We start from the raw sequence: 12,882 nt of genomic DNA, 5'->3' as shown, positions 1-12,882 counted from the left end.
TATATTTATATAATCGAGTACTAGAAGTATAGCCTTCCGTATATATACCTACTCTTATTCCTTAAGAGAGACGCCGTCTTCTTAATCCCTGATTTAGTTAATGAGGTTATTTATACCGAGCTCCTAGACCCGTTATAGGATTCTATAGGTGAATTTATGGCCATAGTTACTGGCCAGATATCTTACGGGCCATATAGCCTTAATAATAATCCGAAAGCCCCGTATATGGTCCGTAAGACGCCTATAGCCCTGCTCGTATACCAGAAGAGGTTCTCCAAAGTATTTGCGGCTATAATAATTATTTATAAGGATAGGTATCCCGAGTACTAGTACCGGGATAATGGCTATATGTTTACGGTCCGTAAACCAGGCTTTTCAGACCAGGAAGTCGTCCGTAATAACTACTAGGTCATTCCATATAACCCGTATCTTCTTTAGAAGTTCTGCTTATATATTAATATTAAGGTTTATATATCTATATAAGTAATTAAGTATATCTATAAGTATATTTATAAGGGAACGGACTATATAATTATTACTATCTCGGGAACGGATAATAAGATTACCTAGTACCTCTAGGCTCGGTATATAGGCCCTATAGAGGCTTTCTGGCGCCTGTTTGAGTACCTAATATACCAGGAGTTCCCCCCGGTTTAATATCTCGCAATTTACTTCCCTGGGTAATATATGGTCTGCTTTATGGCTAACCTCTTACCCGAGCAGATTACGGACCGGGCCGCAAATACCCGCTTAACCTTAATAGCCTTCTTTAAGTATAATATAATATACGAGAACGGATACTAGTACCTATATTATGAGTTCCTATAGTATTTTATATGGATTACTAAGACCCGGATATGGAAACGCTATAAGCAAGGGTATAATATTGGCCGTATTTACTATTATAGCCCAGTTTCGGGCGAGCGGTTCTACTTATGGCTCTTACTAATAGTTATATACGGTCCGCGGTTCTTTAATAAGCTTTACTTAATTAAGGGCGTCCGTTATCCTATATACTATACTACCTATATTACCTGCGGTTTGATAGAGAATAATTAGAAGTAGTTCTAGTACTTTAATAAGGCTATTTTATTAATAACCGGCTATGGTTTACGGACGCTCTTTCTTATAGGTATCTGCTAGTAGCTAATTACGGATATATGAGTAATCTGGGACCAGTATAAGAAGCATTTCTGCGATAACTTAGCCCGCAAGCTAGCCTATGACCCGTTAATTAATTTCCCGCTACCCTTGGTTAATCCTTACTATAATTATGGCCTCTTCTTACTCGGTCTCGGCCTTATAGATCTCTAGTAGACGCTTGCGGACATTACCTTACCTGAGAATACCTTTGACTAGACTATAAGCCACTATATGGCTAATCTACGGGTTAATCGCACCTATAAGACATTACTAGTAACCATAATACAAGCCTAGCTAAATATAAACTAGTACTCTTGCTTTTAGATAATTATGGCAGTAATTACGGATGATTTGCAGACGGCCCACTTTTACTTATAAGGCCCGGGCAGGACTAGTAAGACGTTTTTTTATAAGACCCTTTACTACTATTACCGTAGTTAAGGTAAGGTAGTCCTATATATGGCATTAACGGGTATTATGGCTCTTCTTCTCCCGGACGAATATATGTCTCACTTCTAGTTCCGGATTCCGCTCGAGCTTAATAAGTTATCCGTTAGTATAATTACTAAGACGAGCCGGCTCGGGGCTCTCTTGCGTTCTATAGACCTGATTATCTAGGATAAGGTGCCTATATAGTATAAGTACTACTTTGAGGTAGTATACCGGCTAATAATTGATTTATGGTCGGTTACGGACGATGTTCTCTTTGGAGAGGTACCCGTAATTCTCAGGGAGAACTTTGCCCAGATCTTACTAGTGGTCCTATATAGTTTACGGGCTAATATAATACGGGCCTGCCTATAGCGGACATAGATCTGGCTATGGCTCCGTCGGTTATTATTACGGATTAATATACGGGTCCGTAATAACCCGTCCGAGCAGGATTTTATAGACTAGATTAGTTATCTGCTATATAACCTGTCTTTAAATAGGCAGATTATACTCCTGCCTTTTATTCCGCATACCTAGTTAGTTACGGACCTAATTAATTACGTCTACCCGCAAGAATAACTCTTGCGGGCCCCGTATAACTATTGGGCCTTTAGCGGATAGGTAATCCTATTAACCCTGAATAATATGGTCCGTAAGCTTAACTAAATAATCCTGAATATATTTCCTGGCCAGGAACGGATATATTTTATAGTAGATTCGGCTAATATAAATAAGGCGGATCCTGAAATCGCAGAATTATCTCTAGAAGTCTTATAAAGTATCTGTTTACCGGGTCTACCCCTTTTCAAGCTATAACTCAAGATTAGTATACTCGTAATATTCTTGCGGAATCTCTATTTATAGGAAAGGCTTTATAATAGGTTACGGATATTGATTTATAGCTTTGAGAGGTTCTTGATTCATATATGGCTACTAGGTAGTGACTTTAATAGCTAATTATAGACGATTTCACGGATTAAGCTCTAGTTAACGGATTAGTAACTATCTTTTATACTTTCCCATAAGTAGTTTCTACTTGCTTTATTCTTTATAATAACTATTAATAAGTTATAGGGCTAGTTATTTAAGGTAATAGGAATGGATTTACGGTTGCCGGTCTTTTCTTATAGCCAGTTCTATATGGTAGCCTTACGGGTAATCTTATAAGCAGGGCTTTATATTCTTTTACTCCCTAATATAAACCATATGAGTAATATAGTATATCCAGAAATATTACAGGATCTTACTTAGCTTTTGACTTACTTACGGGCTATTTTCTTTCTTATATTATTCGTAAAAGCCTTTACTAAGTCATATACCCCCTTTAATTCTAATCCTATTCGGGACAAGTTTAGGGCAAAATTATTAATTGGCCCCGGAGCTTATATAGGGCCGCTAATTAATAATTTTAGTAAAGCGGCCCTAAACTTGTCTATATAATATTATTATATAATTGGACTACCTATTAAAATTCCTGGTTACGTATTCTTACTTAAGTAGGAATACCGAAACTTCTAGCCTATATTTTACTCTAGCCTCCTTTTCTCCTTTTCTCTAGCTAGTAAGCTTTCTTTTATAATAAATTCCTCTCCCTATAATTTTTATATAAGTTATATATAATATTATTTCTTTTCTTAATTTTCTTATAATCCTAATAATATAGTATATAAGATATATCTATATTATAGGGTTTCTTTCTTTTCTCTCTTCTTCTCCTATAGCTAACTTCTTTTTAGGCTAGCTAGAGAATATACTAGCCTGCTCTTGCTAAGCTCGATCCTAATATACCCTGGTAAACCCGTAGCGGTCTATAATAGCTAGTTATAGACAGGAATAAGAACCTATAGCCCCGTAAGTATATTTGGCAGACTAATATATAAATTAAATGAGACCGTATTCTGGCTATAGTAAATTCTCCTGCTTCTCCTAGCTTTTCTCCTTTATTACCCGGCTTCCGTTTACTCTTTTGGTTTTTACTAGCCTATAATCTTGGCCTAATAAATATTTAGTATAAGGATTATAGGGCAAGGTACTAGGGATTAGAGGCAATTATGGGTATATATTAGAGATTTGAGCTCTATTATAAGAGAAGAGATATAGTATTAGACGAGTTACGGGTATTACTACCCTTTTTATAAGTGCTTTTTAAGGGAGATAATTCGTAAGCCCGTAGCTTTTATTAGAATATAAAAATATATAACTTAATACTTGCTTTTATATCTATAAGCTATACTAAAAATACCCGTACTAATCTTTCTTGCGGTCTTTACTACTTTCAGATCTATAGAGAGCTATTTTATTACTAGGGACCCTTAGAGCCAGGCTTATAGCAGGTTCCGGCCTTTACTCAGTTATTTTTTTATAATCCAGATTATATAACTAATCTCTAGTTATAGTACTACCCGTAACTCGATTAAACTATTCTCTATAGTCTTTATAAGATACTTATAGATTATAGTAATCTCTTTATATAAATTTATAAGATGGCCCGGAAGTAATTAGCTAGCCAAACGGGTTACTTTCGGATTCTTCTTAGCCTATAAATATACCTAATTCTCTAGTCTAGGGCAGATTATTACTATGAGAACCTTCCTATAGCTATAGAGCTAGCAGGAATTCTTCCGGACAAGTTTACGGACGAGAGTTAATATAATATTTTTCTTATAGTCCGTAAGCCTGGCTATTAAGATCTATAACTTTACTAGATAGCTATTATCTATATAGTATATATACTACTTTATTATATACTTCTTTTCCTATATAGTAAATATAGGTAGTACTATAAAATAACCTTATAGGATACCTGTTATATCCGTTAATAGTTCCGTTTAGAATAGTAGCCCTTTTACCGGTTCTATTTATATACCTATAATTACAAGAAATCTTCTCTCTTTTAGGCTTACTAGCTCTTTTAGTAATATATTATAGATACTTTTATTATTTATAAGACTATATCCCTTAATTAGCTCCGTTTATATTAAGACAGGATCTATATAAATATTTATAATAGTTTAGTAGATACCTTAATTCGTAAAGATATCTTACTAGCTAATCTAGGCTATTAATTTATTTTCCCTTTTTTTTTATAGGCAGGAATTAGTTTATATAATAGCTTTTCTAGGACTTAATAGCTATTATTTATTATTTTGGAAAGCCTACCTTTTTTATTACTTTTATAGTAAACTTGTAATAGCCAGAGATTATCTAGAAGCTAGGTAGCTTATAACCTATAGATTAGCTAGATCTAATTACTTATATATTTTGACTTAAGATTTATAAGCTTCTTATAAACCTAAAAAACCATATTTTCGAATAATATACGGGTTATATTTATATAATTAAGTACTAGAAGTAAGGGCTTCTATATTTATACTTACTCTTATTTTTATAAGTATCCGAAAAGTTTAATATACCTGAGTATATAGATAAGGTTATATATACTAAGTTACCGGATTTATTATAGGATCCTATAGGTAAGCTTCTAGCCTTGGTTATAGGTAATATAATCTATAGTCCGTATAGGAAGAACTATATACGGGCCCTATATATAGTCCGTAAAGAAGCCTATAGCCTATTAGTATACTTTAAGAGATTCCCGAAAGCTTTTACGGACCATACTATAATTAATAAGAATAGCTATTTCGAATACTATTACCGGAATAATAGGTAAATATTTATAGTCTATAAACTAGGCTTTTTAGGCCAGGAAGTCATTCGTAATAACTACTAGGTTATTCTATATAACCTATATCTTCTTTAAAAGTTCCGCTTATATATTAATATTAAGGTTTATATATTTATATAAGTAATTAAGTATATTTATAAGTATATATATAAAAAAGCAGATTATATTACGGTTATAATTATAGCTATAGATAATGAGATTACCCGGTATATATATATCCGTTATATAAGTTTATATAAGGCTATTTAGCGGCTATTCGAATTTTCTATATATTAGAAGTTCCCTCTTATTTAGTATCTTATAGTTTATCTTAAGAAAAAGTAAATAGTTTATTTTTCGGATAATATCTTTCCTATAGCTCTAGCTATAAAGACTACAAATACTCGTTTAATACTAATGGCCTTTTTTAAATATAATACTATATATAAGAATAGCTAGAGGTATTTATATTTCGAGTTTCTGGCTAAGTTTATATAGGTTCTAAAGATCCGGGAATAGAAATATTATTAGTAAGACAAGGGTAAGCGGATCGGCTATATATATTATTATAGTCCTATTTCGGGCGAGTAATACTACTTATGGCTCTTACTTATAGTTATTTATAGCCTATAGTTCTTTACGGATCTATATTTAATTAAGGGTATTTATTATCTAATATACTAGGCTATTTATATTACTTATAGCTTAATAAAGAATAACCAGGAATAGTACTAGTATTTTAATAAGGCTATCCTATTTATACTTACGGGTAGTTTACGGATATTATTCTTGACTAGCCTCTACTAGTAGCTAATTACGGACCTGTTAGTAATCTGGAACTGGTATAAGTACTATTTCTATAATAATCTCTAGTACTAGCTTACTTATAATAGTAATTTCCTATTTCTGCTTCTTAACCCGTATTATAATTACGGCCTCTTCTTACTTATATATAGGCTTATAGACTAGTAGTAGTTACTTGCGGACTATAGGCTCTTGTCTTTTATCTGGAATTAGACTAGTAAGTACTATTTCTTATCCGTATTATATACTCTCGAGAACTAGATATTACTTATAGTTATAATATAAGCCTAGCTTAATCCTAATTAATAATTATACTTTATAGAGATTATTATAGCTATTAAATTAGATTCATAAATAGCCCACTTCTACTTATAAAAGCCAGGAGATATAGGTAAGACATTCTTATATAAGGCGCTTTACTATTACTTTTATAAATAGAAGTAAATAGTTCTTTATATAGTATCTATAGGTATTATGGCTCTCTTACTACTAAATGGATATATGTCTTATTCCTAGTTTAAGATTTTAATTAAGCTTTATAAATTATTTATAAGTTTTATTATAAAGTAAAGTACTCTTAGATAGGTTCTCTGGTCTATAGATCTTATTATCTGAAATAAGGTACTAATATAGTATAAGTATTATTTTAAGGTTATTTACTAGCTTTTAGTAGATTTATAGTCTATAGTAGATAATATTCTTTTTAGAGAAATATTTATAATTCTCGATAGGAACTTTATCTAGATCTTTCTAGTTATATTATATGATTTATAGGCTAATATTATTACTATATACCTTTAATAATTATTTATTTAGCTATGGCTCAAGTAGTTTTGCTTATAGACTAATATATAGGTCCGTAAAGGCGAGAATAGCCAGGAGTTTATTTACTAGATTAGTGAATTACCTAATAACCCAGACCCTAATATAATAGTAGTAATTCCGGACTATATAAACTAGCTAGTATTAATTACGGATCTAATTAGTTATATTTATTCCCTAGATCTTTTCTCTCGGGCTATTATAGATCTATTAATCTTCCGTAAGTAATATCTCTTAACTATATTAAATACTATAATCTCGGAGCTTAATACTTATATCCTTAGATATTTACTAGGCTAATTACGAATATACTAATTAGTAGATTCCCTGGATATGAATAAGTCTTCGGGTAATAACTTATATAAGCTATTTATAAAGTAGCTATAAAGTATTAATCTTCCTTTCTTATTATTATCTCAGCTTACTTTTAAGATTAGGGCTCCGGTACTACTTTTACGGAACCTATATCTATAAGAAGATTTATATAATAGGACCTGGATAGTAGTTATAAGCTTATAGGTATATTATATTAAGGCCTGCTTACTTAGAGAGGATTTTAATAGCTAGTTACGGGTGATTTTACGGATTAAGCTATTTACTATAGATACTAGCCTGGGAATTACTTTTTCCTAGAAGTAGTTCCCGGTTCGTTTATATTTTATAATAATTATTAATAAGTTATAAGATTAGTTTTTTTATATTATTAGTTTGAATCTATAAATACCTGTATTTGCTTATAGGCAGTTTTATATAGGGATTTCCCGTATATTATTTATAGAAAGCTTAAGTATTCTTCTATTATATAAGAACCTGTCTAGAATACTTAATATAACTTATCTTAAAGTCTTAGCTAATTTACTTTAGTACTTTATCTCTTATAAGTGCCTTATGAGTACCAGGTAGCCTTATGGGTCGGATTAAGGGATTTGGGGGTCTGTAACTATCCGTAACTACTTATAAGTATCTATATCTGTCTATAAATAACTTATAATTATTACTTTAAATATTTTAGGGCTTAAATAGACCGAGAATATTATACTATTAGGTATTAAAAGTATATACTTCTTCCAGGTAATCCTTTATAGGATTTATAACTCTCTTCCTTCCTCTCTCTCTTTTCTTCTCTTCCTCTTTTCTTTCTCTCTCCCTTACTCCTCCCTATTCTCTAATACCGGTACTAAATAATCCGTTCCCTTTTCCTCCTTTAGTACCTTTGCCTTCTCTTTATAAAGAGCCGCTAGCTCCCTATAGAGCTTAGCAAAATAGTATATTCTCTAAGAGAAAGTAAGTAGGCGGCGGCGGCGGGCGGTAGTAGTATAACGGGCTATTTACGTATTAGTTATAGTCCGTAGTAATCCGTAACGGGTATATATATATAAAGATAGGTTACTAGGAATAACCTAGTTACCTATATAACTACCGGTAATAACCCGGGGAAGCGAGAAAGGGTTAGCGGGGGCAGGGCTGGCAGAAGCAGTAGTAGTAGTAGCGGTGGCAGTAGTAGTAGTAGTAGTAGTAATAATAGTAATAGTAGTAGTAGTAGTACCTGGAAGTATTTATTAAATTAGTTATGATCCGTAAAATATTATATAAAAGTACTTACGGAAGGAGTAGCAGGTACCCTTACTACTATAATAATAGTTAGTATAGCTTTTACTAAAAAAACTAGCTATAACTATATATACCGTCTATATACCCGACCCGCTAGTATAATATATATATCCGGCGGTATGAACTTGACTAATGAATTAGCCAAGCTTAGCCTCTAGGTTGGCAGGCCGGGCGGGGTTAGTAGTATGGCCGGGCCGCAAGACAGGTATACGGCGGGCGGCGAGGAGGGAGAGGGAGGCCATAGTACGGGGGCGGGGCAGGAGGGCAGGCAGGGCGGAAGGGGCGGGCAGTGGCGGCAGGCTAGTAGTAAAGCTTACTGCCATAGTAGTAGTAATAGTAGTAGTAGCGGCGGCGGTAGCAGATAGTAGAGAAGACATTCTACGGACTATAAGAAGCGTTACAGGCCAGGGGCAGGCCCGTAGCGGGTATGGGGGTTAACTTACGTATGTATATGTATATATATATTTATTAAAAGAAAGAAGCTTTGGAATTCGAAATTAAAACCTACCTTATTTAGCTTACCTGGAGAATTTTTAGCCTTTAAAAAGTGAATTTTCAAAGTGAATTTAAAGTCAGTAAAGCTGATATCCCTTAAATAAGTGCCTGAGGCATCTAATTAATCTCGAATCGAGATCAGGGCAAAATTAAAGCCTGGCGGCCCTACGCAAGCTTCGGGGCCAGTCTTTAATTTTAGCGAAGCGGCCCTGATCTCGTAACAAAATCACTACCTTATGAGCGATTCTAGCCGCACTACTAGTTTGAAATAAATATATAGCTGTTAGGATATCGAAAATACTATGAAGTATCAATAGGTAACAGGATTTGTAATTAATATGAAGGTATAATTAAAACCCGAATTTTTGGGGTGGGCGGTTGGCTAGTGGATTCTTCTAGCTCTTCAGCGTTATCAGTAGGTCTTTAAATACAGGCCTGGCATTTCCCTTATATACCTCAACTCTTGTTTCTCGGGTTCGTTTAGGTGAGCTCCTAGGACTTCCAAAGTATTGTCGACATGGCCTATATTTGTATACTCTATAACATCGTAAGTTAGCGTTGCCTTGTTGCTGGCCCGTAGTTTGTTGACGGTGGACTTGGTATTACGTAGACTACTAGTGCATCCACCCCAAAACCAAGCATCTCTTACCGAACACGTGCACACGAATAGGAATCTTGCCATGGTTTTGGATGGGCGGGAGGCGGCTGACGAGGCAATGTTCGAGAAACGATAGAAGGAGTACGTGCAAGAGAATGAGGATATTGTTCGTGAATATCGGGAGAGGGGGCTCTTGGTGGAGGTGGACACCGGTAAGAGAACGGAGGAGTCGTGGGAGAAGCTCTATGATGGACTGGAGAAGGACATCAAGTGGACGGAATATTATTGGAGAGAGGGCTCAGGATCGGGAGGGGAACAGCCCGCAAACGGGGACTTGATCGGTCATCACGTGGTAGCGGCTCTCGGTACGGCTAGGTAAGAAGTGTAAGGCTGACGCCCGTGGGTGAACTTGCCTGGGCATTAGCCACGTGGGCGAGACGTGCATAGGTGTGCTAGTGCCTTGGGATTTACATATTAAAGGCCGCACGTAATTCTAGCCTCGTTCTCTTCTTTGGCTCTGTTGATATATGTAGGTGATCGAGTGTCCTGGACCAGATGAACTGAATGCCAGCCAGGACCTGTAATGTCAACAAAGGCGGGATAAGGGAGGGGTAATATTCGACTCACTTGACTAATTATGTATGTTATCTCTCGTTCCGTTGGGTAGTATATTTCTCTTTAAAGAGTATTTAGAGGCTGGATAATCAGTTTATTGTAGTCAAGGAAATCGTAATTCTTGTCTATTTCATCTAGTAATCCGAAGTTTACGAACATCAAAAGCAGACCCGTAGCTTTTTAACTTCCTTCTTAAAAAGCACATATTCCATCCTCCACGTCTCCCACACGTTGTAGCCAATTTTCAGACAAGCTTGCGTACACGTGCAGCACCGAAGACAAGGAGCAAGACCAAAGGACTGTACAATCCTACGAGCTTGGCCTGCCCCCCGACCAGTTGGAGGACAGTGGCTAATGTGGGAGGTGGTGGTGAAGCTGAGGCCATTGGGAGAGTTGGCGGTGAGGCTTCAGCGACTCCTGTGTGCGAATTGTCGGCGTACATGGACTTCAGCCTCTGTTTATCTAAGTCTGATAGCTCGAGGTTGACAAGGACACAGGATCCATCTTGCGTGCAGGAGTCGTCGATTTGGTAATGCATGATGGACTTGGGGTCATATTCGGATGCATCAACCTGATCTGCTGGGTGCTGTTTCAGGACGTTCACGGAAGTTGTCTCCGAGTCCCAACCACACATAGTCTTGAAGTGTTTGTAAACTTTATCAAAGTTCCACTTAATAGGAGACTTTGGGGAGGCGTGTTCGTGTCCGAATCCAAGCATGTGCAAGCCTTCGTGGAGAATATGGGCACGCAGTTCTCGGCTGCCATCCCAGATTTTGGCACCGAGCGTCATTGTAGCTTTGTCCTTGCTAACTTGTGCATTGCCGATGAGAGATTGGAATCCCTCGCCTTCGAAAGTGATTCTCACATCTGAGCTCTTTCTACCTCGGTGGTCCACATACTCGAACGTCAGGTCGACTTGGTACTCAGCCCAACATTTCTTGACAAAGCTGTGTTGTGCAGGGTATCCATCAAGGAAGCACACAATGATAGGTTTGCCACGAGGCCACATCTTCTTCGGGAACGTGACGGCGCTCAGAGGCTCGTTTCCGTAGTCTACAGCCAACTGGAATGCTGAAACTTTGGCTAAAAGAGCAAAGTCCTTGTCATCGCTGTTTGCGAAGCTCTTAGGATCCACTGATGCAACTCCAGCGGGGTCCATGACTTCAAGTACCCTCGAGGCCATGGCTTGTTTGTCGAGGTATAGAGGTCGCAGGTCGTGATTGAAGTCGTGGAGTGGTCAGCGAGAGTCTGCTTTATTGATTAGCTTAGTATCTGTCTTTACTGTTCTTCCACCATTGAACTTACGAGGCTACTTTTGAGGTAGATTTGCGGAAGAGCCACGTTTGTGAGAGGAACGAGACGGACTTGGCTCTGAGCAGTGTGCAGCGCAGGGAGGCTGGGTATTTTGAGAGTCAAATCGAGTGAATGAAGCAGATGCTCAGCATAAAGGCAATCGCGACAAGGGAGCTTGGTGGGGGAGATCTTTAGCGCCGTGAGGATGGCAGCCGAGAGATGTCGACGTTGGGTGGAACATAGAAGATGTCGAGGGTAGCGCGGGAGGTATTATAGCTCTTCTGCGTGGGTACTTTGATGCCATGTTGAGTTCCGGTGAAAGAAAGGTCGTATGCGGCGGAAAACGAAGAAGACGAAAAGACAACTGACGACAGCGTACGTACGGTCGTTGTTCAAACCCAGCAGGGGACTGTAAGCATTCGCTCATCAGCCAATCACTTCTCTTAGATGTCTCAGTGTGAATTGTAGTTGGTTGAATACAGTGGGTCCGCACGGGCCATGTGCAAATCCACAATTTTTTCACCCACTGTACTACCGGTAGTTCCTTGCGTACTCTCGTACTCCAGGGAAATACATCCAAAATGCAGGGGGGATGCTTGGCAGTGCCGCCCTAAGAAAAGCTCTTAATATTTTGTATACCATCCATCTGCATCAATCACAGCTTTACATCGCGCTCTCATACTATGTACAAGCTCTTTAATTCTCTCGTGCGTAATCGATTCCCAAGCTTCCTGAATTGCAGCCCTTAGCCTCTTATAAGAGCTATGGACTTGAGGGTAATGCTCTTGTATATAGTCCTTCATATCGTCCCAAAGCGTCTCAATTGGACTTAAATCAGGTGAGAAAGGAGGCCATTCAATAATCCTTAATCCTGCAGCTGCAATTACAGACCGTGTAAAAGCGGAAGCATGCCCTGGTGCGTGATCTTGTTGAAAGTACAAATCAGGATATTGGCGGAGGATATCGTCGACGATTGGGATAATAATACCAGAGTAAGAGCCTTCATTGATTGTCTCCCAATCCTTCTCCCAAAAAAGCCCTCGATGGCGGCCATATCTTCCGCTTATCGACCCCCAAAACATCCATCCAATCTTCTTCCGGTACTTAGATTGTACGCAATCCTTATGATATACCTCTTCTTCCCCAATCTTGCGTGTAATCCAAGTCCGTGTATGTCTCCCAGGTTGTGTCCACGTCTCGTCACTCCAAAGGATCTCATCCCACTGCTCGTCTGTCCAATTCAGATGTTCCTTCGCCCAGTCAAGCCTCTTCTTCCTATTCTCCTCAGAAAGAGGAGGTTTCTTCCGTGAAACGCGGCGAACAAAGCCTTCCTTCTTGAATGCCGTACGTATAGCCCATTCTCCACAATTCAAACCGAGGATCCCTGGGATCTCAATCCACGGCG

The 12,882-nt window shown here is 37.4% G+C and overlaps 1 protein-coding gene across 1 annotated transcript; it reads right to left on the bottom strand.

Moving 5' to 3' along the window:
- Nucleotides 1–10,258: 10,258 nt before the first annotated feature.
- K444DRAFT_391409 (zincin) lies at nucleotides 10,259–11,521 on the bottom strand. Its single transcript, XM_024872440.1, has 2 exons — nucleotides 11,490–11,521; nucleotides 10,259–11,435 (listed from the first exon to the last, which is right to left on the bottom strand). The coding sequence occupies exon 2, from the start codon at nucleotides 11,365–11,367 to the stop codon at nucleotides 10,429–10,431; it is 939 nt and encodes a 312-aa protein (XP_024737250.1). The 5' UTR covers nucleotides 11,368–11,435; nucleotides 11,490–11,521; the 3' UTR covers nucleotides 10,259–10,428.
- Between the last annotated feature and the right edge of the window lie 1,361 nt (nucleotides 11,522–12,882).

The sequence above is a fragment of the Hyaloscypha bicolor genome (assembly GCF_002865645.1).
Source record: "Hyaloscypha bicolor E unplaced genomic scaffold K444scaffold_60, whole genome shotgun sequence".
In the NCBI taxonomy this organism is placed as follows: Eukaryota; Fungi; Ascomycota; class Leotiomycetes; order Helotiales; family Hyaloscyphaceae; genus Hyaloscypha; species Hyaloscypha bicolor.
The sequence above is the reverse complement of the archived record's forward strand: the minus strand, read 5'-3'. Positions and strand labels throughout refer to the sequence as shown.

Bases quoted from the DNA above. Each gene is read 5' to 3' on its own strand.
- K444DRAFT_391409 (XM_024872440.1), bottom strand. From the start codon at position 11,367: ATGGCCTCGAGGGTACTTGAAGTCATGGACCCCGCTGGAGTTGCATCA.